The sequence below is a fragment of the Sorex fumeus genome, unplaced genomic scaffold, assembly GCF_029834395.1.
Source record: "Sorex fumeus unplaced genomic scaffold, SorFum_2.1 ptg000028l, whole genome shotgun sequence".
NCBI lineage: Eukaryota > Metazoa > Chordata > Mammalia > Eulipotyphla > Soricidae > Sorex > Sorex fumeus.
Window position 1 is genome coordinate 1,673,758 of NW_026606085.1, and position 25,401 is coordinate 1,699,158.

At 49.1% G+C, this 25,401-nt stretch overlaps 1 gene segment (V, D, J or C); it reads left to right on the forward strand.

Annotated features, from left to right (window-relative positions):
- Positions 1-4,115: 4,115 nt before the first annotated feature.
- LOC130024140 (immunoglobulin heavy variable 4-59-like) overlaps positions 4,116-25,401 on the forward strand; it is a gene marked incomplete at its 5' end in the record, with an annotated part of 73,766 nt that continues 52,480 nt past the window's right edge. Inside the window, 2 exon segments of the V gene segment in view lie at positions 4,116-4,155; positions 4,236-4,543. Of these exon segments, the coding sequence occupies positions 4,116-4,155; positions 4,236-4,543 (348 nt within the window).

Below are 25,401 nucleotides of genomic sequence, written 5' to 3' on the forward strand. Positions count from 1 at the left end.
CCATCTTCTGGAATTGTCGTACCATATTTGATAGGGTTCAAATATGGTAACACCTACAAGGGTGATTAGAGGTCACCCCAAAAGCCTCTATCCCTCTCGGAAAGACTGGCAAGCTACCGAGAGTATTCCGCCCGCATGGAAGAGCTTGGCAAGCTATCCGCTGTGTATTCGATATGCCAAAACCAGTAACTACAACTGGTCTCATTCACCTGACCCTGAAGGCTTCACCGACATGGCAGCACTGAGAACGATGAGAAAGGAGAGGCCGACAAAATCTCAAGGCCGACCTAGGCTGCCACAACGAAGGAAGACAAAAATGATCGTCTGTACTTTCAATGCACGTACGCTAGCATCAGATGCATCCGTCGAGGACCTGATGGTACAAGCGCGAATGATCAAGTATGACATCATTGGTCTGACCGAGACAAGAAGGCACGAATCTCACCATGCCATTTTCGACACTGCTAAGAGGACGAAGAACCTCCGGCTCCGGGCACATCTCTTTGATTCCACTGTTCTTCCTGCATTAACATATGCCTCAGAGACCTGGGCCCTACGCAAACAAGATGAGAACGCCATTCAGTTCTCCCAAAGAAGAATAGAAAGAGCTATTCTTGGAATATCACGTTTCACTCCAATGAGAGAACGAATCCAGAGTTCTGACATCCGTCAACGATCAAGGATCAGGGACGCTGTCTCATTTGCCAAGGTGTCGAAAATCAGATGGGCTGGTCACGTAATGAGATTTAAAGACGACTGTTGGACTAGAGCTGTTACTGATTGGATTCCACGGGATGTCAAGAGACCGCGTGGCCACCCACCTACCAGATGGTCAGACTTCTTCGTCAAGATCATGAACGATCGGTTTGAGGCCCTTCATGTTCCCGGAGCAAACAGATGCCGTTGGGCTACACTAGCACGAGACAGGGACAAATGGAGACGTTACTGGCGCCCGCTCGAGCAAATCGACGACTAACGGGAAGTTAAGTGATTAAGTGATTAAGTGATTGATTCTGTTGAGATGGAAGCGGTCATTGAAGTCCTAGCCAATCAGGGCATTCAAGCCCAATACATCAGGATCCTCCATGAGTTGTATTGCGGATTCACTACCAGGATCTCACCATTCTACAAAGAAGTGATCGTTGATGTCAAGAGAGGGGTGCGGCAGGGTGATACCATTTCACCGAAACTCTTCAGTGTCACCCTCGAGAACATCATGCGACGACTAGAATGGGAAGGAATGGGAGTGAAGATAGATGGTTGGCAACTACACCACCTCCGCTTTGCTGATGACATTGTTTTAATAACACCAAACATCAGCCAAATGGCACAGATGCTGGCCGACTTTGACCGTGAGTGTGGAAAGGTAGGACTACAGCTGAATCTTATGAAGACAATGTTTATGAGAAACAGCCTTGTTCCTGACGCCCCATTCGCTCTCAACGGAACGACCAACTCCCTATGCAATAGCTATGCGTACTTAAGTCGAAAGGTCAACATGACAAATGACCTGGCACCCGAGCTGCGCAGGAGGAAGAGAGCACCTTGGAACGCCTTCAAGAACGTCGAAGAAATAGCTAAGAGGACGACGAACCTCCGGCTCCGGGCACATCTCTTTGATTCCACTGTTCTTCCTGCATTAACATATGCCTCAGAAACCTGGGCCCTACGCACAGAAGATGAGAACGCTATTCAGGTCTCCCAAAGAAGAATAGAAAGAGCTATGCTTGGAATATCACGTTTCACTCAAATGAGAGAAAGAATCCGGAGTTCTGACATCCGTCGAAAATCAAGAATCAGGAACGCTGTCTCATTTGCCAAGGTGTCTAAAATCAGATGGGCTGGTCATGTAATGAGATTTTAAGACGACTGCTGGATTAGAGCTGTTACTGACTGGATTCCATGGGATGTCAAAAGACCGCGTGGCCGCCCACCTACCAGATGGTCAGACTTCTTCGTCAAGATCATGAACGTTCGGTTTGAGGCCCTTCATGTTCCCGGAACGAACAGATGCCATTGGGCTACACTAGCACGCGACAGGGACAAATGGAGACGTTACTGTCGCCCGCTCGAGCAAATTGACGACTAACGGGAAGTTTTGTGATTTAGTGATTAAACACAGTAACAATTGTCACAATAGAGAGGTTACTGGGCCCGCTCAAGCAAATCAATTCACAACGGGAGGACAGTGACAGTGACAGTGATATAACTGGAGTTAAATTTTTAACTGATGGTGACTTTGGGGTCCAGATGTATCTCTGCAGTTTGTTGCTACTCTCCAAGATTTATTTGTAATCTCCAAATCGTGATCATTAATAAGTTTTCATGGCACAGAGGCAGTTCCTGTGCATGACTGCCAGGTTCCCGGGAGAACAGAGAGATGGTGCCAGGAGTGTGTCACAATGAGAAAACACAAAATGAATGATTGAGGCTTTCAATTAATCTCTGATTGGTTTCTTTTATCGTTTCTAATAAACTAGTAGTGATAACCCATGATATTTTATTAGTCAACATCTGTGTGAATGAAACAGCCACAAATGAATCAAGAACCTTTTAACAAAGAAATCCATCTTATTTAATATCCTTAAAACAAATTTTTTAAAAGTTTATAAAATTATCAATTAATGTTGGTGGTTGGAAACCACTTTTCATAGATTTAAGAAATTGCCCTTTGCTCTGGTGAAGTAGCTTTAGGAAACAGTCCCATCATTTTGCATCTCCCCGTCCATCCAGATTATATTTGAAGTCCGGGTATCAAGTTACCCTGAAAACTGCTGTTAATGGTGGAGCTCACAGAGACAGTGCAGGTTGGTCAGAACTCGGAGGATTCACCGTTCTGGGCCTGCAGCTCAGGCACAGGACACCTGGGCACAGAGAGCCATAGCGACTCACATGCTTTACATAAGAGAAGGTTTATTAATCCTATTAGCGCTATCTGTATGTGAGGTGTAATATTGATCTGTTCAATCCGCATCTTGTCTGAGTTCTTTATATATCTTTCTGTGTTTATTTTAATAGAATTATGTTGAACGTGCTAGTTGTTTCAATTACTTTGACCCTTAATGCTGACATTTAGAACATGAAAATTAAGAGCATATTTTCTTGTCCCTTATATTGAACTCAAACTCCTGATGCTCCATAGAATCAGGGGTACACTTAGGTGACACAGGCTGAGTCTAGGTTCCATGTATTTGGGGGCAGGGTAGAGCCTCACATGTCACTACTCAGGGCTTTCACACTGTACATTTGATCTTTGCACAAAGACCAAAACTCTGGCCCAATAGATTATGTGCTGAGGACTGTTTACTGGGTCTTTCTAAGCACTCACAAGATTGTGATTTCTCAATGATGACCACCAAGAACACAGTCATCTTTTGGACACTGAGCTATACACAGGACTGAGCAAGTTTTGTTACTGCTGATCAGGTCAACCATGCCACGAAATTCATCTAGGCAGAAGTATCTTCCTTATCCTGATACAAATGAATCATCAGACAGAATGTATATCTATAAATACCTGTATACTTACGAATAATGCTGCTACAGGTGAAGGAATGTTCATCCTTGCTAAGTGTCTGAATAAACTCTGTGAAATTTGATTGACCTGGGATTCGACCAAACCAAGTCAGAATTCACTGTGACAATTACATTGTGTGTTTCGTCTCAGATTTTGTATATACAGTAGAAAAGGAGCCACCACAGAGTGACATGGAGGGGCAGGGGTCTGTCTGCAGGGTAGAGGCCATGAGAGTGCTGGGATTTGTCATCAGGGACCTGAGACACAGGGACTCTCCTCCCCAGCTGCCATTTCCCCCTCAGCAATTTCTGTTTCCTGAGAGCTCCTCAGCACGTTTCCTGTGCTGGAGGAAGAGGCCCAGCTCTGAAAGGGCCCCAGGGACAGGCCTGAGTGCTCTGAGCCACAGTCAGCACCTCCTCCCAGGGAGCCCACACACCATCCTCCCCCGGGTTCCCTCCTTTCTCTCCAGAGGCTCCCCCATGCAAATCTGCACTCGGGACCCAGGATTAAAACCTCGTTCACACTCACCCCAACTCAGGCTCCCTCTCCCCCTGACACAGTGTCTGAGATCATGGACCTCGTGGGCAGGAACGTGCATCAGCGCTGGTTCCTCCTCTTTCTGGTGGCAGCTCCTGGATGTGAGTATCCCCTGGACAGAGGCTCAAAGGTGGGCATGGGGCCTCTGAGCCCATGACTCACTGTGAGTCTCTGTTCCCAGGCGTCCTGTCCCAGATCCAGCTGCAGGAGTCGGGACCAAGCCTGGTGACGCCCTCGCAGACGCTGTCCCTCACCTGCTCGGTCTCTGGATTCTCTCTAACCAGCAATGATGTAAGCTGGGTCCGCCAGGCCCCTGGAAAGGGGCTGGATTGGATTGGTGCTATATGGGCTGGTGGAACCACAAAGTATAATCCAAGTCTTCAGTCCCGAGTCAGCATCTCCAGGGACACCTCCAAGAACCAAGTTTACCTAAAACTGAGCAACTCGGTAACTGAGGACACCGCCGTGTATTACTGTGCAAGATACACAGTGAGGGCAAGTCCCTGTGAGCCCAGACACAAACCTGCTGAGGGACACAGGGCAGCGGCAGGGGTTACTGTGGCCACCAGGGGGCGCTCTGCTCCAAGTTATCCCAGGCTGTGCCGGGGCAGGGGGAGAAGGGCCAGTAAGTCACTTTCTTTTTTTTTCTTCTTCTGGGTGGGGGGATCATTTTCCTCTGTATTAGAATATTTATACCAACTTAAAAAATAAGTATATACACTTCAGTCACCACTTCCTCTCCATGGGGATTCTACTGCTTCTGGTGGGAATAAGTCAACAACTGCACAATTCTGTGTTCCCACCAGCAATGAATGAGAACGTCTGTTACTATGTATCTTTACCAGCATTTGGTGGTGCTGGTATTCTGAATTTTAACCCTTCTTAAAGGTTGCAGCTCTTTGTGTTTTTCTTTTTGGGTCACACCCCGCAGAGCTCAAGGGTTTCTGCTGGCTCTGTACTCAGGAATTACTCCTGGTGGGTCTTGGGAGACCAGATGGGATGCTGGGAATCGAACCTGGGTCGGACGTGTGCAAGGCAAACGCCCTACCTGCTGTACTATCACTCCAGCTCCAAGGTTGAAGCTTTCTTTGTTGTTGTTGTTTCTTGTTGTTGTTATTGTTGCTTTTGAGGGAGGAGTTACACCTAGCAGTGCTCTGGCCTCACTCCTGGAAGAGCTCAGGGGGACTCTATCTGGTACTGGGATTGAACCCAGGATTGCTTTGTGTGACTCAAGTGCCCTGCCCACTATACTACCTCTCTGGCCCCCAAGTAGCTTGTTGTTTTCATTGCAGTTTCCCAACAGCGCATAACATTGAGCATCATTTGCATGAGCCTATTGCTATCTGCTTCTCTCCACAGGTGTGAGTTCAGATCTTTAATCCATTTTAAAAATTGGATTATTTGTTGATGGGCTTTAAGATCTCTTTGTGTTGTGGGGTTGGGCCTAACCCAGCGGTGCTTGTGAGCATCTCAGTGACCCGTTCCTACCTCTTGCAGGGCTCAGGGCACTATGTGGTACCAGGAATTGAACCTGGACCTCCAGCCTGCAAAGGATAAACTCCAGCCCATTGAATTATTTATTATTATTATTATTATTATTATTATTATTTATTATTGGGGCCAGAGAGATAGCACAGCGGGTAAGGCTTTTGCCTTGTATGCAGCCGACTTGGCCGACCCGAGTTTGATTCCTCTGCCCTTCTCAGAGAGCCTGACAAGCTACCAAGAGTATCTCGCCTGCACGGCAGAGCCTGGCAAGCTACCTGTGACATATTCAATATGCCAAACACAGTAATAAGTCTCACAATGTTACTGGGCTGCTCAAGCAAATCGACGAACAGCGGGAGGACAGTGACAGTGATTATTGTTATTATTTTTGCTTTTTGGGTCACACCCAGGGATGCTCAGGGGTTACTCCTGACTCTGTACTCAGGAATTACTCCTGGTGGTGCTCAGGGGACCCTATGAGATACCCGGAATTGAACCCAGGTCAGCCGCATTCAAGGCAAACACCCTTCCCACAGTACTGTTGCTCCACACATCGTTTCCCCTTTCTCCCCCCACCCACCACGTACCCCCCGGGGGTTGAACTATTTCCCCTGCATTTATAGGTTAAGTTTCATAGGATTGCATTCATCGGGAATTGTTTCTGGTCACTTTTGTGTTTCAGTAGCAGACACTCCCCCTATGTTCCCACACAATAATTTTAATTTGCTAGAAAATGTTTATGTCTGGTTTCTATTTTTCTTTTTAAAAATAACCTAATTTGGGTACACCTGGCAACTATATATATATATATATATATATATATATATATATATATGTAATTTGTCTGATTTTCAGAATTCTCCCAATATCTTCTTTCAAATTTTCAGCTAATTTATTTTCCTCCAACAATCCTGCATCATTGCCTTGAGATACATTACAAATAACGACTCTCTCAACCCCTGAAATGAAATTGAAGTGTCTGTTCTGTTCTTGTTTTCGCTTTTCTTTTTGTTTGTTCCCCCTTCCCCCCTCCCCACATTGTGGTGCTCAGGGCATACTCCTGGTTTTGTCTGTGCTTAGGGATTACTCCTGGCATGGCTCAGGGCACCATATGAAATGCCAGGGATGAACCCAGATCAGCCATGCGTAAGGCAAGCGCCCTGCCGCTGTACTATCTTTCTAGCCCTACAATTCGTTTTTTTTCTTTTAAAGTTTTGTGGCTGCAGCGATAGCAAAGTGGGTAGGGAGTTTCCCTTACACTCAGCCGGCACGGCAGATCCGGCAACCCGGGTTCGATTCCTCCGCCCTTTTTGGAGAGCCTGGCAAGCTACCGAGAGTATCTCGCCCACACAGCAAAGCCTGGCAAGCTTCCCGTGACCTATTCGATAGGCAAAACACAGTATCAACAAGTCACGCAATGGAGACGTTACTGGGCACGCTCAAGCAAATCGATGAACAATGGGAGGACAGTGCTACAGTGCTACTTCCTCTTCTAGTACAAATTAGTTTTCCTCTTCCTGTCTCAGAGTCCACCAGAGACTGTTATTTCCTGCTAGGTCAGGTGTGATTGATTTTTCTTCCAGTAGAGATCACTCCTCTTCACAGTAATGAGAGATTTCTTCCCTTCCCTTCTTGATTGTCACTGAGGGAACATGATGACAATAGTCTGAGTGTTGATGCTTGTGGGCCCCAAACTCCCTGCGCTTCTCCCAGCACCAAAACTCACAGACCCCCAAACAATCCCGTGGCCCCTGTGCTTGGCCTATTCTTCCCAGTGATCTAAGCCCTCACCCAACTCCTCTTGGGAACCCGAGCGTGTGGTTAGGATGCAGGGATTTTTAATCAATGGATCCTGTCCATCCTGATGCTCTGTTCTCTGTGTGTCACAGTTGAATGAGATTGTTAGAATTTTCCTTCTCCCTCTGACAAACTTCACTTAATCTGATATTCTCTAGTTCCATCCATGGAGCAGAAAATACTGATATTTTGTCTTTTTTTTCTTAGCAACTGCACAGTATCCCTTTATGTATATATACCACAACTTCTTACTCATGAAACTGTCATTAAGTATTAGGGTCATTTCTGTGTCCTAGTCAGTGTATCAAATACTTCAGTGTATGTTTTCTTGTAACTTAATTTGATATTTTCACCTTCGGGTGAATGTATCTAGCTCGAATCAGTGCATTATATGGAAACTCTAATTTCACCTTTTAGAGAAATCTCCTGCTGTTTTTCATAGACATCAAATCAGACATTCCAAGGTAATGAGGAAACAGATTTGCTTTTGACAACATCCCAACTCTTGTTCTTTTGAGTCTTTTTCTGATAAAGGTCTTTCTCCGTGACATCTCTCATTGTCCCTCTGATATTTCCTTTACATTCCCGCCATCTTTCTGTAGTTCTGGAAGCCCAGGAAGTCACGCACATGCCCCAAAGCCTCCCCCAGTTAAAGATTTAACTTCAGCTATTTTACCTCTTTAAAAACTCTGGATTTCCTGGAGCGACACCTCAAACACTACAACTCGATCAAACAGGAGTAGCACAGCAGATTGGAGATACGGTGGAATGTAATGTGGAGTTCCAGCTCCAATCTCAATTAAAACATATAATCACTGAAGGCTTAACCTGGAGGGGGGAGGGAGAGAGAGACAGAAAGAGACAGAGATGGAGTCTCTCCTGTGCAGATTCTGGTCAGCAACTCCTGGATGACCAGGTCACCAGGCCCAGGGAAAGGGCAGGCCTTTGTTAGAACAATCACCCCCTGACTCTCTGGGAGGGACTGATGCACCATCTCCTGAGACCAAAAAGACTTGTGACCACCTGCAGGGGAGCAGCCTGAGATACGGTAAACCCGGGGTGTGACTGTGCAGGGGACTGTGGGTCAGTCAAAAGAGCCCAGACACCAAGTCCTGAGGGGACACGGAGCGGCTGCAGGGGCGCTGACTACCACTAGAGGGCAATAGGGAGCCACCTGGGAAAAGACCTCAGTCCCACCAGGGGACAAAGAGGATCACCATGTGCTAGAAGCCCACAGGGGCCAATCTTCTGTCACAATACATAGATGCTCACCCCTCTCACCCCCATACACTCCCCTCCATGCCCAGTTCCAGCAACATTCCTAGGACCCTTCCCTGTCGCTCCCAGAGCAGCTCCACTCTCAGTGACACCCTCACACTCGCAACCCCCTCCCTGAGATCTGTCCTCCCTGTCCCCCACACTCACCCCACCAGGCCCCCAGGACTCCAACGTCTAGCAGGGTAAATATTAATCGGTACTTTTACGTTTGTTATTATTTTTATTTGAGTAAAAGTCATGGATAATCTTTTCCATTGCCTTCTGGAGGATGTGATGGATCCAACAGGACGTCGGAGGGCAGTCATCTTGGTCTTATAGTTGGCGAAGGACAGGCGGTTGTTACGAATACTTTTCCCGGCTTATGCTGCATCTACCACTACTTCTGCTCTTCTCTCTTTGAGGTCTTCCTTGATCGCATCTCTGCACTGCTTTGCGAGCTCAGACGTTAGCTTGCGGTTGCCTGAGGCATGCGCCAAACCACGCTGGCGAATTAGCTCAAGAGTTTTCGAAGAGCCGCTCCTCTCTGGAAAGAAAGATGGTGGCCGCACGGGAGCCTTGTGGAAAGCAGGTTTGAGCCAGGCTTGGGGGAGCGGCGGGGACCTCATGGGAAGGGGGGCTTTGTGGGCCGTCCCCCACACCCCACCGAGGTCGCCAGCTGCCCCCCACGAGCAGCTCTCCGGCACGGCCACGACTCCAGGTCAGGTCACAGAAACAAATCTCTTAACTAGCTAACTTTTAATAGAAATTCTTCCAGGGTCAATAAGTAAAATAGCAGAAATTCAAAACCGCGCGGCCGCGATAGCGGCCCCGTGACATCATTTTCTTCTTAAACCAAGTTGTAGAAAGCAAATCATTTCACAACGCTGTTTCAGCATGTCTGATTGTGGGGGGTGGGTCGTAAACTCTAAACAATAATTGTGCATCTTATATCGAAATAATCTATCTAGTCAAAGTAGATAGGGTATTAACTAGAACTCATCTGCCTCGCAAGAATTGGGAGGGGTGGGAGGTGGGGGTCTATTGGGGTTCGGGGTTAAAAACGAGTATTGGTAAAGGGAAATGTGTTCGGTATCTACATGACTGAGACCTAAACCCGAAAGCTCTGTAACTTTTCCCACAGTGATTCAATAAATAAATAAATTATAAAAAAAAAAGAGTTTTCAAAGTTAGGCGACTTTTTTGTGGCTATCTCTCTCTTGGCGTTCCACGCACATTCATGGAGGTGCTGAACCAGTTGATCGTATTCCTCGTCAATGTTGTCAATGACGGCATCTTCCCATGTTGCCGCAATAGTACCAAAGAGTTCCCAGTTGGTGGTCATTCTGGGAGTTCTCTTTTTGAACTTTGCAGCCCTTTCTCCCCGCTCTGTGAAGTAGAATTTTACATGAAGGAGACGGTGGTCCGATCCCATTCGAAATTTTGGGACAACAGCGACATCAGTCAGGCAAAACCGTCGACTGAATATGATGTGGTCTATTTTGTTGTGGAATCGTCCACCGGGAGACTCCCATGTCCATCGTTTAGATTCTGCCTTCTGGAACTGTGAGTTAACATGAATGGTCTTGGTTGACATGATGAACTCAGACAGTCTCTCACCCTGTTCGTTCCATTCTAGGCCATGGGTCCCGATGTGAAGTTCTTCAGCTGATCTTCTAGGTCCTATCTTGGCATTAAAATCACCCACAATGATCTTGTAGAAGGTGTGGTCTTCTTTATAGAACTTCTCCAGCTCCATGTAGAACTTCTCGATTTCTCTTTCATCATAATAAGATGTTGGTGCATAGACAACGAAGATAGAAACTGCAGGCAGTGAGTCACATCTATTCAAATGTAAACATCCGATTCAGGTTGTTAGTCATTCGAATGAATCAATGCTCTTGGCCAAGTTTGTGTTGACAAGGACACCGACGCCTCCAACACCTCTTTTATTGCATGTTCCGAGAAACAATTCTTCTCCAGTGTCGAAAATGGCATGGTGAGATTCGTGCCTTCTTGTCTCAGTCAGACCAATGATGTCGTACTTGATCATTCGCACTTGTACCATCAGGTCCTCGATGGATGCATCTGATGCTAACGTACATGCATTGAAAGTACAGACGATTATTTTTGTCTTCCTTCGTTGTGGCAGCCTAGATCGGCCTTGAGATTTTGTCGGCCTCTCCTTTCTCATCCTTCTCAGTGCTGCCATGTCGGTGAAGCCTTCAGGGTCAGGTGAATGAGACCAGTTGTAGTTACTGGTTTTGGCATATCGAATACAGAGCTTGCCAGGCTCTTCCGTGCGGTCGGAATACTCTCGGTAGCTTGCCAGTCTTTCCGAGAGGGATAGAGGCTTTTGGGGCGACCTCTAATCACCCTTGTAGGTGTTACCATATTTGAACCCTATCAAATATGGTACGATAGCCATGTCCACTTGCCGACATACCAAATTCCACAGGACGGATATATCGTTCCCAACGTTCTCCCTTCCGAAATCCGACACGCCATTTCATCGGTAAAGAAACAGCACCTGGCCCAGACAAGGTCAGACCTGAACACCTGAAGAACCTGCCATCAGTACTCATCAATACAGTGGCTCGGCTCTTCACTCGCCACCTGTCTGAATGCTGGCAGCTGGGCCTGGGTCTCCTGCCCATGGGGTCACATTGGCAGGACCCGCAATGCGGCCACATCGCTGGCTGTTAGCAGGCCACGGCCAGGCTACAGGACCATGGGCTGCATTGGGCATGTGGGGCACCACGTGTCCTGCCTACACCCTTCCGCACTTGGCTCGCCAGAGGGCCAGTCTTGGTGCTCGTGCGGGACCCACTGTCCCTGGGGAGTCAGAGCAACCATGACCACCGCAGAAGAAAGGGCAGCGGCCCACTCAAGGCCAGTCTCCCCTCTTCACACAGCCCGAGGGAGCCTCCTAGTCTAAGGTTGCAGGGGGAACCACCTGCGGGGCCTCACTGCCTGTGCATCTGCCCCACCACAGCCAGAGGACTCGACCACGGAACCCGGGGCCCAGGGCTAGAGATCAGCCTGGAGAACGCTCGCCAGAACCCAGCAGATACCGCCTGAGCCTGGTGGGCATCAGCCCTGGGCACTACTGCACTCCCGCTAGTGAGTAAATACCACACTCCCGCCAGTGAGGGGGAAGCTGCGGCCATGCTGACCCTACCCTAAGATTTCAGGTCCTAAGTGTGGCTTTGCGATGAGTTTCGTTCTTTTGTTGTTGTTGTTTTTTTTTTTAATTTTTATTAGTGAAACACCATGAGGTACAGTTGTAGACTTATCTGTGCTTGGGTTTCAGTTATACAATGATAGAGTACCCATCCCTCCACCAGTGCCCATTCTATACCCCCACCAATCCCAGTATCCCTCCCACCCCCCATCCCCATCCCACCCTGCCTCTGTGGCAGGGCATTCACCTTTGTTCTCTCTCTCTTTTTGGGTCCTGTGGTTTGAAAAAGAGGTATTGAGTGGCAGTTTTGTTTGGTCTAGAGTCTACTCTCAGCACATATCTCCCATCCTAGGAGGATCCTCCCAACACCCCTTATTTTGTGCTCCCTTCTCTATCTGAGCTGCCTTTTCCCCTAGCATGTGCGGCTGGCCTCCAAGCTATGGAGTAAACCTCCTGGTACTTATCTCGGCTATTTACCCAATATATATCGACAATGAGTTTCATTCTTACTTGGGCTAATAGGTTGACATCGTTTCGCCCCAAGACCTCGGATCATGTGCTTTACTGGATAAAACTGCGTGGTTGTTGGGGCGAGAGTTGGCTGGAGAGATAGCACATCGGTAGGGCATTTGCCTTGCACGTGGCCCACTGGCTGACCCTGGTTCGATTCTTCTGTCCCTCTCAGAGAGCCCGGCAAGCTACCTAGAGTATCTTGCCCGCATGGCAAAGCCTGGCAAGCTCCCCGTGTCATATTTGATATGCCAAAAACAGTGAAAACAAGTCTCACAATGGGACATTACTGGGCCTGCTTGAGCAAATTGATGAACAACGGGAAGACAGTGCCACAGTGCTATTTATTTATTTACTTATATTTTTCCTATTAATGCAGTTATAAAATAAACTTGTTGGCAGCTGTGTTCGACTTAAGCCTGGGTTTTGAAAAAGTCTTCATACATTTAACCAATTTAATATATCTTTGTTTATATTAAAGTCTTTACTTAAATCCTCTTTAATTTTGATAGTTTTTACTATTTTATTTGAGTGAATTAAGTGATTATTTTATTACTTTTACATAATCTCAGCAAAGAACACTCAGTGTCACCTTTCAATTGTTAGATATATAACTACTTGATTTGCCAGTATTTTCCTAGGATGCATCTACCTGAACAATTCCAGAGCACAAAGCCAAATGTATGCCCTCAGAACTGCCAGGTGTGGCTCAAATCCAAAATAAAATGCCCACAAAAGAATATGACTCGTGAACAAGTCTTTTGAATTGAAGTCCCAGGATTCAATCCTGTGTTAGAGACACCAAGAGGCTAACGCCCCTGAGAGCGTAGAGACTCTGCAGGGTGGGGACTGGACTGCAGGGAGTGCCAAGTCCCAAAAGGACCGAGTTGCAGGCAAGAAGAGGTGCAGAGATGAAAAGGGTTTCTCTTCAAAAACAGGAATACCATGTGACTGAAGTCAAATCACAAACAGCTTTGTAAGGGTCTATCTCACAGAGATTTAATAATAAAAAGCATTTAAACAAACCCAGAAAACTAAATTTTGCTTTATTGAGAAAACCAAAACAAAAAAAGTATAGGACACAGAATGTTAAATTGTGCATACTTAACCGTTTTGAGAGGAACATTTATCATACTGATAAGGCAGTAAAACCTGTATGCAGGGGGTGTTTCTGAACTTCTTAATATCACCAATGGAAACCTCTGGGGCATTATGATGGTTTTGTAGTCTCATTGTAGTATGCATTGGGGAGCTACAGGATCCCAGAAATAATCGCAGAGCCCTGGTGTGTCGAGACGTGTCCATGACATACAGATGTGGGGGGGGGGGACCTTGAGGGGAAGATCCTGAAAGGGCTTGGCCCTCAGGAGGGGGAACTCTGTGTGCACAGAGTCCTGGGACAGGGCAGGTCTCATCTCCTCAAACAAGGCTCAGAACGTGGACCTCTTCACTCCCCCTGAAGATGGACCCAGTGGCTTCCACCATCCCCTTCTCAGATTGAACTAGGCCTTCAGCTATGAATTTTACCTCCTCATGAATATGCAAATTACATGAGAGACACTAAATTAAATACAGATGTGTCTGTAACTGGACAACCTCACACAGCAAAAACAATCACACCTTCAGAAGCTCCTGAGTGTACGTTACCCACCATGGACTGGACCTGGAGAATTGTCTTCCTGGTGGCAGTGGCTGCAGGTAAGTGTACCCATGCCCTGGGCTGAGGGAACGGGACCAGTCAAGCGGAGTCCACCCACTCCTGTCTGCTGTCCACAGGTGTTAACTCCCAGGTGCAGCTGGTGCAGTCGGGGGCTGAGGTGGGAAAACCTGGGACATCAGTAAAGATCTCCTGCAAGGCGTCCGTATACACCTTCACCGAACATGTGATGAACTGGGTGCGGCAGGCCCCGGGACAAGGACTCGAGTGGATGGGATGGATAAATCCTTACTATGATAGCCAAACTATGCACCGAAGTTCCAGGGCAGACTCACACTCACTGCAGACAAGTCCAAGAACACAGCTTACATGGAGCTGAGCAGGCTGAGCACTGAGGACACGGCTGTGTATTACTGTGCGAGAGACACAGTGTGACAACCACAACGTAAGTCTGTCAGAAACCTGAGGGTGAGGCAGCTGTGGCGGGTGAGGAGATGACAGGGACGCTGATCCTCCTGACTTCCTCCTCAGAGAGTCAGGGTCTGAGACACAGCATGGGGCTCACAGGGCCAGGCTTCATTTGAGGAAACGGCTTAGAGTCTTTCTTTGTCTGCCATAATCAGACAAGAGGAAATTGGCTTCTCTCTAGTACACCTGGTGTTATTCATATTTTCTTCTACGATTGTGTAGCGGAGCACCCCGGATGGTACTGGAAGAACGGCAGGGAAGTTTGGGCTGGTGTCATTGCAGGATCCTGAACTATAGGTCTACCCATGGCAGACTCCCAATGTTATACATTTTCTTTGAAATTCTGTCTCTGCAAGAAACTCTTTTCTTTGAGAAGAAATCCTGGTGTTGGCCAGACTCCCTTCCTGAGTTTCTTTGGAAACCTGCCCCTTTGTACATCTTCATATCTCTGTATTTCTGAGCTGGAATCCTGACATTGGATAAGAGACAGTGGAGGATATGACTCTACATGGAAGGGATCATGGTCACATTTCTACAATCACATGCTGATAAGGAAATGTTTGGGGTCAGTTGTCTGTGAAACCCTGATGTTGGGGGCATCTCAGCCCAGCTCTGGGGAAGGTGAGACACACACCTTCCCAAGCACAGACACACAGTCTGGGATGTGCCCAGGAGGGCTGGCAGTAACATGGACCAGCAGACAGGATCTAGAGCGAGGCCTCAGTTGCAGCTCCATCTGCCCCAGGACTCATGCACCTGAGCTGAGTTTACGTCAGGTGTGATGTCACCAACTGACAGATAATTTTGGGAAATATATGGTATGGAGTGAGACATTAGTTTTCTGCAGCCATTCAATATGGGAATAAATAATCAAAATGAATCACTTTCTTTCAATTGATATCCAGGACATATCCATGGATGTATATCTATGCACAAATCCATAGACTCGATGAGTAGAAAAGAGCAACTTATACATATACAAACATATATGTATATATTATGTATATACATATACATATATATGTCGCCTATTCGTGTCCATTGGGAAGCTTCAGACAGCATGACTCTGTAGTCATGCAGACCACAGTATTACTGGGAATATACATACTTCTGTAGTTGGATTATGACCTTTATTTCTTATGCAGAATCCAAGACTCATATGTGCACTTTCAATAATCACTTAATCACTTAATCACTTAACTTCCCGTTAGTCGTCGATTTGCTCGAGCAGGCGCCAGTAACGTCTCCATTTGTCCCTGTCGCGTGCTAGTGTAGCCCAATGGCATCTGTTCGCTCCGGGAACATGAAGGGCCTCAAACAGATCGTTCATGATCTTGACGAAGAAGTCTGACCATCTGGTAGGTGGGCGGCCACGCGGTATCTTGACATCCCGCGGAATCCAATCAGTAACAGCTCTAGTCCAACGGTCGTCTTTAAATCTCATTACGTGACCAGCCCATCTGATTTTCGACAACTTGGCAAATGAGACAGCGTCCCTGATCCTTGATCGTCGACGGATGTCAGAACTCCGGATTCGTTCTCTCATTTGAGTGAAGCATGATATTCCAAGCATAGCTCTTTCTATTCTTCTTTGGGCGACCTGAATGGCGTTCTCATCTTGTTTGCGTAGGGCCCAGGTCTCTGAGGCATATGTTAATGCAGGAAGAACAGTGGAATCAAAGAGATGTGCCCGGAGCCGGAGGTTCTTCGTCCTCTTAGCTATCTCTTCGACGTTCTTGAAGGCATTCCAAGCTGCTCTCTTCCTCCTGCGCAGCTCGGGTGCCAGGTCATTTGTCATGTTGACCTCTCGACCTAGGTAGACATAGCTGTTGCATTCGGAGATGGTCGTTCCATTGAGAGCGAATGGGGCGTCAGGAACGAGGCTGTTTCTCATAAACATTGTCTTCGTAAGATTCAGCTGTAGTCCTATCTTTCCACACTCACGGTCAAAGTCGGCCAGCATTTGTGCCGCTTGGCTGATATTTGGTGTTATTAAAACAATATCATCAGCAAAGCGGAGGTGGTGTAATTGCCGACCATCTATCTTCACTCCCATTCCTTCCCATTCCAGTCGTCGCATGATGTTCTCGAGGGTGGCACTGAAGAGTTTCGGTGAAATGGTATCACCCTGCCGCACCCCTCTCTTGACATCAACGATCACTTCTTTGTAGAATGGTGAGATCCTGGTAGTGAATCCGCAATAGAGCTCACGGAGGATCCTGATGTATTGGGCTTGAATGCCCTTATTGGCTAGGGCTTCAATGACCGCTTCCGTCTCAACAGAATCAAAGGCCTTCTTTAAATCAATGAACGTAAAGCAGAGCGGCATCTTGAACTCCCGAGAAACCTCAATGAGCTTGGTTATTGTGTGGATATGGTCGATGGTGCTGAATCCTTTGCGGAACCCTGCTTGCTCGCATGGTTGTCCTTCATCTAATGTTCTGCCAATCCTATTCAGGATGACTCGAGTGAACAACTTGTAGATGACAGACAATAGGCAGATCGGGCGATAGTTGCCAATGTCATGGATGTCTCCCTTCTTGAACAGTAGTACGGTCTTGCTGGTTTTCCATTGGGACGGAACCTTGCATTCAGACAGGTAGCGAGTGAAGAGCCGAGCCAGTGTATTGATGAGTACTGACGGCAGGTTCTTCAGGTGTTCAGGTCTGACCTTGTCTGTGCCGGGTGCTGTTTGTTTCTTTACCGATGAAATGGCGTGTCGGATTTCGGAAGGGAGAACGTTGGGAACAACATACCCATCCTGTGGAATTTGGTATGTCGGCAAGTGGACATGGCTATCGAAGAGATTTGAGTAGAAGTCATGGATAATCTTCTCCATTGCCGTTCTGGAGGATGTGATGGATCCATCAGGACGTCGGAGGGCAGTCATCTTGGTCTTATAGTTGGCGAAGGACAGGCAGGCTTCACGAATACTTTTCCCGGCTTCTGCCGCATCTACCAGTACTTCCGCTCTTTTCTCTTTGAGGTCTTCCTTGATCGCATCTCTGCACTGCTTTGCAAGCTCGGACGTTAGCTTGCGGTTGCCTGAGGCATGCGCCAAACCACGCTGGCGAATTAGCTCAAGAGTTTTCGAAGATAGGCGACTTTTTGTGGCTATCTCTCTCTTGGCGTTCCTCGCACATTCATGGAGGTGCTGAACCAGTCGATCGTATTCCTCGTCAATGTTGTCAACAATGGCATCTTCCCATGTTGCCGCAATAGTACCAAAGAGTTCACAGCACTTTCAATAATGTTACCAAATTTATCAAAATTGTCAATTTACAAAAAGTGAGCTTTTGTACTTTTTTTTCTACTCTTCCCAATGACAGGGAAAATACCCATATCTGATGTGAAAGTATTTTGATTCCCTCCTCTAAGAGAACATTGAACATACGTGATAAGGACAACCCTTCAATTCCTGAAGGCACAATAGCACAATATTGGGGCAAGTTCCAACTGAGGTCAATTCAGAGCACAGAGGCAGGGGTCCGACCTGCAGGCCAGCCTGGATTGTCAATGTGGAAGAGTGGAAAGCGCAGAGACAGAGCAGTCCAGATATCAGACCTCGAGGATTGTTCTCAATGCACCCTTCCAGCCTCTGCACAGAAAAGGCGCCTAGATGGGGCTCCTTGGTGACTGAACTGCTACCTACGTTCTGGTGTGTCAGACTGCTCTCAGTCTCCCACTGTTCTCTCTGTGTAGTGACAAGTCCAAGTGGCACCTGGAATTGCCACGTTCTCAAATGACCAATCACTCTCTGTAGAATAGTATTTCTTTGTTCTTTCTCCCTTGCCACAAGGTTCTTAGGTTTATCGGGCCATAACCATTACAGTGCTCCCGAGTCACTCCCATTCTTTTGTTTATCTGCAACCACTTCTCTATGCTCTCTTCCCCAACCAGTTAATCAGCTTATCCCCCTAACAAGTTTCTGTTAATTTGTAAGGTCAGATCTTTCTAGGACACTGAACTTGTAAGTTAATATTGCCTTTCTCCTCTCCTTATGTCTTTTGAATAATTTACTTTAAAGCAATGTCCTTTTGCATAGACAAAAGAAGACAATTAATATTATGATTTTGTAACATGGGATTTAATTGGCTTTGAATATTACTTATTCCTGGGTATCTGCTTTCCCAATTTAAGCCTCAGTTATCCTCACTTCCTAGCACCAGGGTCCCAGTGAGGGACTGGATGGAACCAGGGCAAGTGGTAATCTATGTGCTATCCTGGCATTGATATGAGCCTGGACAAAGTACCACAATTCTTTTTTTTTAATTGTTATGTAACTTTATATTTTTAATTTATATTAGTGAGACACCATGAGGTACAGTTGTAGACTTACAAATTTCTGTGCTTGGGTTTCAGTTATACAATGATCAAGTACCCATCCCTCCACTTATCACTTAATCACTTAACTTCACGTTAGTCGTCGATTTGCTCGAGCGGGCTCCAGTAACGTCTCCATTTGTCCCTGTCACGTGCTAGTGTAGCCCAATGGCATCTCTTCGCTCCGGGAACATGGAGGGCCTCAAACCGATCGTTCATGATCTTGACAAAGAAGTCTGACCATCTAGTAGGAGGGCGGCCACGCGGTCTCTTGACATCCCGTGGAATCCAATCAGTAACAGCTCTAGTCCAACGGTCGTCTTTAAATCTCATTACGTGACCAGCCCATCTGATTTTCGACACCTTGGCAAATGAGACACCGTCCCTGATCCTTGATCTTCGACGGATGTCAGAACTCCGGATTCGTTCTCTCATTTGAGTGAAAAGTGATATTCCAAGCATAGCTCTTTCAATTCCTCTTTGGGAGACCCGAATAGCGTTCTCATCTTGTTTGCGTAGGGCCCAGGTCTCTGAGGCATATGTTAATGCAGGAAGAACAGTGGAATCAAAGAGATGTGCCCGGAGCCGGAGGTTCTTCGTCCTCTTAGCTATTTCTTTGACGTTCTTGAAGGCGTTCCAAGCCGCTCTCTTCCTCCTGCGCAGCTCGGGTGCCAGGTCATTTGTCATGTTGACCTCTCGACCTAGGTACACATAGCTGTTGCATTCGGAGATGGTCGTTCCATTGAGAGCGAATGGGGCGTCAGGAACAAGGCTGTTTCTCATAAACATTGTCTTCGTAAGATTCAGCTGTAGTCCGACCTTTCCACACTCACGGTCAAAGTCGGCCAGCATTTGTGCCGCTTGGCTGATGTTTGGTGTTATTAAAACAATGTCATCAGCCAAGCGGAGGTGGTGTAGTTGCCGACCATCTATCTTCACTCCCATTCCTTCCCATTCCAGTCGTCGCATGATGTTCTCGAGGGTGGCACTGAAGAGTTTCGGTGAAATGGTATCACCCTGCCGCACCCCTCTCTTGACATCAACGATCACTTCTTTGTAGAATGGTGAGATCCTGGTAGTGAATCCGCAATAGAGCTCACGGAGGATCCTGATGTATTGGGCTTGAATGCCCTGATTGGCTAGGGCTTCAATGACCGCTTCCGTCTCAACAGAATCAAAGGCCTTCTTTAAATCAATGAACGTTAAGCAGAGCAGCATCTTGAACTCCCGAGAAACCTCAATGAGCTTGGTTATCGTGTGGGTATGGTCGATGGTGCTGAATCCTTTGCGGAACCCTGCTTGCTCACATGGTTGTCCTTCATCTAGTGTTCTGCCAATCCTATTCAGGATGACTCGAGTGAACAACTTGTAGATGACAGACAATAGGCAGATCGGGCGATAGTTGCCAATGTCATGGATGTCTCCCTTCTTGAACAGTAGTACGGTCCTGCTGGTTTTCCATTGAGATGGAACTTTGTATTCAGACAGGTAGCGAGTGAAGAGCCGAGCCAGTGTATTGATGAGTACTGATGGCAGGTTCTTCAGGTGTTCAGGTCTGACCTTGTCTGGGCCGGGTGCTGTTTGCTTCTTTACTGACGAAATGGCGTGTCGGATTTCGGAAGGGAGAACGTTGGGAACGACATACCCATCCTGTGGAATTTGGTATGTCGGCAAGTGGACATGGCTATCGAAGAGATTTGAGTAGAAGTCATGGATAATCTTCTCCATTGCCGTTCTGGAGGATGTGATGGATCCATCAGGACGTCGGAGGGCAGTCATCTTGGTCTTATAGTTGGCGAAGGACAGGCGGGCTTCACGAATACTTTTCCCGGCTTCTGCCGCATCTACCAGTACTTCTGCTCTTCTCTCTTTGCGGTCTTCCTTGATCGCATCTCTGCACTGCTTTGCAAGCTCCGACGTTAGCTTGCGGTTGCCTGAGGCATGCGCCAAACCACGCTGGCGAATTAGCTCAAGAGTTTTCAAAGATAGGCGACTTTTTGTGGCTATCTCTCTCTTGGCGTTCCTCGCACATTCATGGAGGTGCTGAACCAGTCGATCGTATTCCTCGTCAATGTTGTCAACAATGGCATCTTCCCATGTTGCCGCAATAGTACCAAAGAGTTCCCAGTTGGTGGTCGTTCTGGGAGTTCTCATTTTGAACTTTGCAGCCCTTTCTCCCCGCTCTGTGAAGTAGAATTTCGCACAAAGGAGACAGTGGTCCGATCACGTTCGAAATTTTGGGACAACAGCGACAACAGTCAGGCAAAACCGTTGATTGAATATGATTTGGTCTATTTCTTTGTGGAATCGTCCACCGGGAGACTCCCATGTCCATCGTTTAGATTCTGCCTTCTGGAACTGTGAGTTACCATGAATGGTCTTGGTCGACATGATGAACTCAGACAGTCTCTCACCCTGTTCGTTCCATTCTAGGCCATGGGTCCCGATGTGAAGTTCTTCAGCTGATCTTCTCGGTCCTATCTTGGCATTAAAATCACCCACAATAATCTTGTAGAAGGTGTGGTCTTCTTTATAGAACTTCTCTAGCTCCATGTAGAACTTCTCGATTTCTCTTTCATCATAATGAGATGTTGGTGCGTAGACAACGAAGATAGAAACTGCAGGCAGTGAGCCACATCTATTCAAATGTGGACATTACTTCCACTACCCAGCCGTCGCCACACTCCGGGACGCTTTCCGGACCCGCGCGGCAGCTCCGGCCGAGACCCACGCACAACTGAAGACCCACAGAACAAGATAAGCGGAACTCTCTGAGACCTTGGACTCCAGGCTCGGCGAACCCAGGGACAGAGCTTCTCTGCTTGCTCCCACCACCACAGGTGACAAAGGGATTCTAATCAGGAGTCCCACCCTACCCTGCCCTGTCTGCTTCCATCAACCACCCAGGGATCGAATTGTGCACAGGAGACCCACCCTACCCAGATAAATACCCTACTGGCAGACTTCCACTCTCGACACTACTTCCACGACCCAGCCGTCGCCACACTCCAGGACGCTTTCCAGACCCGCGCGGCAGCTCCGGCCGAGACCCACGCACAACTGAAGACCCACAGAACAAGATAAGCGGAACTCTCTGAGACCTTGGACTCCAGGCTCGGCGGACCCAGGGACAGAGCTTCTCTGCTTGCTCCCACCACCACAGGTGACAAAGGGATTCTAATCAGGAGCCCCTCCCTACCCTGCCCTGTCTGCTTCCATCAACCACCCAGGGATCGAATTGTGCACAGGAGACCCACCCTACCCAGATAAATACCCCACTGGCAGACTTCCACTCTCGACACTACTTCCACGACCCAGCCGTCGCCACACTCCGGGACGCTTTCCGGACCCGCGCGGCAGCTCCGGCCGAGACCCACGCACAACTGAAGACCCACAGAACAAGATAAGCGGAACTCTCTGAGACCTTGGACTCCAGGCTCGGCGGACCCAGGGACAGAGCTTCTCTGCTTGCTCCCACCACCACAGGTGACAAAGGGATTCTAATCAGGAGCCCCACCCTACCCTGCCCTGTCTGCTTCCATCAACCACCCAGGGATCGAATTGTGCACAGAAGGCCCACCCTACCCAGATAAATACCCCACTGGCAGACTTCCACTCTCGACACTACTTCCACGACCCAGCCGTCGCCACACTCCGGGACGCTTTCCGGACCCGCCCGGCAGCTCCGGCCGAGACCCACGCACAACTGAAGACCCACAGAACAAGATAAGCGGAACTCTCTGAGACCTTGGACTCCAGGCTCGGCGGACCCAGGGACAGAGCTTCTCTGCTTGCTCCCACCACCACAGGTGACAAAGGGATTCTAATCAGGAGCCCCACCCTACCCTGCCCTGTCTGCTTCCATCAACCACCCAGGGATCGAATTGTGCACAGGAGACCCACCCTACCCAGATAAATACCCCACTGGCAGACTTCCACTCTCGACACTACTTCCACGACCCAGCCGTCGCCACACTCCGGGACGCTTTCCGGACCCACGCGGCAGCTCCGGCCGAGACCCACGCACAACTGAAGACCCACAGAACAAGATAAGCGGAACTCTCTGAGACCTTGGACTCCAGGCTCGGCGGACCCAGGGACAGAGCTTCTCTGCTTGCTCCCACCACCACAGGTGACAAAGGGATTCTAATCAGGAGCCCCACCCTACCCTGCCCTGTCTGCTTCCATCAACCACCCAGGGATCGAATTGTGCACAGGAGACCCACCCTACCCAGATAAATACCCCACTGGCAGACTTCCACTCTTGACACTACTTCCACGACCCAGCCGTCGCCACACTCCGGGACGCTTTCCGGACCCGCGCGGCAGCTCCGGCCGAGACCCACGCACAACTGAAGACCCACAGAACAAGATAAGCGGAACTCTCTGAGACCTTGGACTCCAGGCTCGGCGGACCCAGGAACAGAGCTTCTCTGCTTGCTCCCACCACCACAGGTGACAAAGGGATTCTAATCAGGAGCCCCACCCTACCCTGCCCTGTCTGCTTCCATCAACCACCCAGGGATCGAATTGTGCACAGGAGGCCCACCCTACCCAGATAAATACCCCACTGGCAGACTTCCACTCTCGACACTACTTCCACGACCCAGCCGTCGCCACACTCCGGGACGCTTTCCGGACCCGCCCGGCAGCTCCGGCCGAGACCCACGCACAACTGAAGACCCACAGAACAAGATAAGCGGAACTCTCTGAGACCTTGGACTCCAGGCTCGGCGGACCCAGGGACAGAGCTTCTCTGCTTGCTCCCACCACCACAGGTGACAAAGGGATTCTAATCAGGAGCCCCACCCTACCCTGCCCTGTCTGCTTCCATCAACCACCCAGGGATCGAATTGTGCACAGGAGACCCACCCTACCCAGATAAATACCCCACTGGCAGACTTCCACTCTCGACACTACTTCCACGACCCAGCCGTCGCCACACTCCGGGACGCTTTCCGGACCCACGCGGCAGCTCCGGCCGAGACCCACGCACAACTGAAGACCCACAGAACAAGATAAGCGGAACTCTCTGAGACCTTGGACTCCAGGCTCGGCGGACCCAGGGACAGAGCTTCTCTGCTTGCTCCCACCACCACAGGTGACAAAGGGATTCTAATCAGGAGCCCCACCCTACCCTGCCCTGTCTGCTTCCATCAACCACCCAGGGATCGAATTGTGCACAGGAGACCCACCCTACCCAGATAAATACCCCACTGGCAGACTTCCACTCTCGACACTACTTCCACGACCCAGCCGTCGCCACACTCCAGGACGCTTTCCGGACCCGCGCGGCAGCTCCGGCCGAGACCCACGCACAACTGAAGACCCACAGAACAAGATAAGCGGAACTCTCTGAGACCTTGGACTCCAGGCTCGGCGGACCCAGGGACAGAGCTTCTCAGCTTGCTCCCACCACCCCAGGTGACAAAGGGATTCTAATCAGGAGCCCCACCCTACCCTGCCCTGTCTGCTTCCATCAACCACCCAGGTATCGAATTGTGCACAGGAGACCCACCCTACCCAGATAAATACCCCACTGGCAGACTTCCACTCTCGACACTACTTCCACGACCCAGCCGTCGCCACACTCCTGGACGCTTTCCGGACCCGCGCGGCAGCTCCGGCCGAGACCCACGCACAACTGAAGACCCACAGAACAAGATAAGCGGAACTCTCTGAGACCTTGGACTCCAGGCTCGGCGGACCCAGGGACAGAGCTTCTCTGCTTGCTCCCACCACCACAGGTGACAAAGGGATTCTAATCAGGAGCCCCACCCTACCCTGCCCTGTCTGCTTCCATCAACCACCCAGGGATCGAATTGTGCACAGGAGACCCACCCTACCCAGATAAATACTCCACTGGCAGACTTCCACTCTCGACACTACTTCCACGACCCAGCCGTCGCCACACTCCAGGACGCTTTCCGGACCCGCCCGGCAGCTCCGGCCGAGACCCACGCACAACTGAAGACCCACAGAACAAGATAAGCGGAACTCTCTGAGACCTTGGACTCCAGGCTCGGCGGACCCAGGGACAGAGCTTCTCTGCTTGCTCCCACCACCACAGGTGACAAAGGGATTCTAATCAGGAGCCCCACCCTACCCTGCCCTGTCTGCTTCCATCAACCACCCAGGGATCGAATTGTGCACAGGAGACCCACCCTACCCAGATAAATACCCCACTGGCAGACTTCCACTCTCGACACTACTTCCACGACCCAGCCGTCGCCACACTCCAGGACGCTTTCCGGACCCGCGCGGCAGCTCCGGCCGAGACCCACGCACAACTGAAGACCCACAGAACAAGATAAGTGGAACTCTCTGAGACCTTGGACTCCAGGCTCGGCGGACCCAGGGACAGAGCTTCTCTGCTTGCTCCCACCACCACAGGTGACAAAGGGATTCTAATCAGGAGCCCCACCCTACCCTGCCCTGTCTGCTTCCATCAACCACCCAGGGATCGATTTGTGCACAGGAGACCCACCCTACCCAGATAAATACCCCACTGGCAGACTTCCACTCTCGACACTACTTCCACGACCCAGCCGTCGCCACACTCCTGGACGCTTTCCGGACCCGCGCGGCAGCTCCGGCCGAGACCCACGCACAACTGAAGACCCACAGAACAAGATAAGCGGAACTCTCTGAGACCTTGGACTCCAG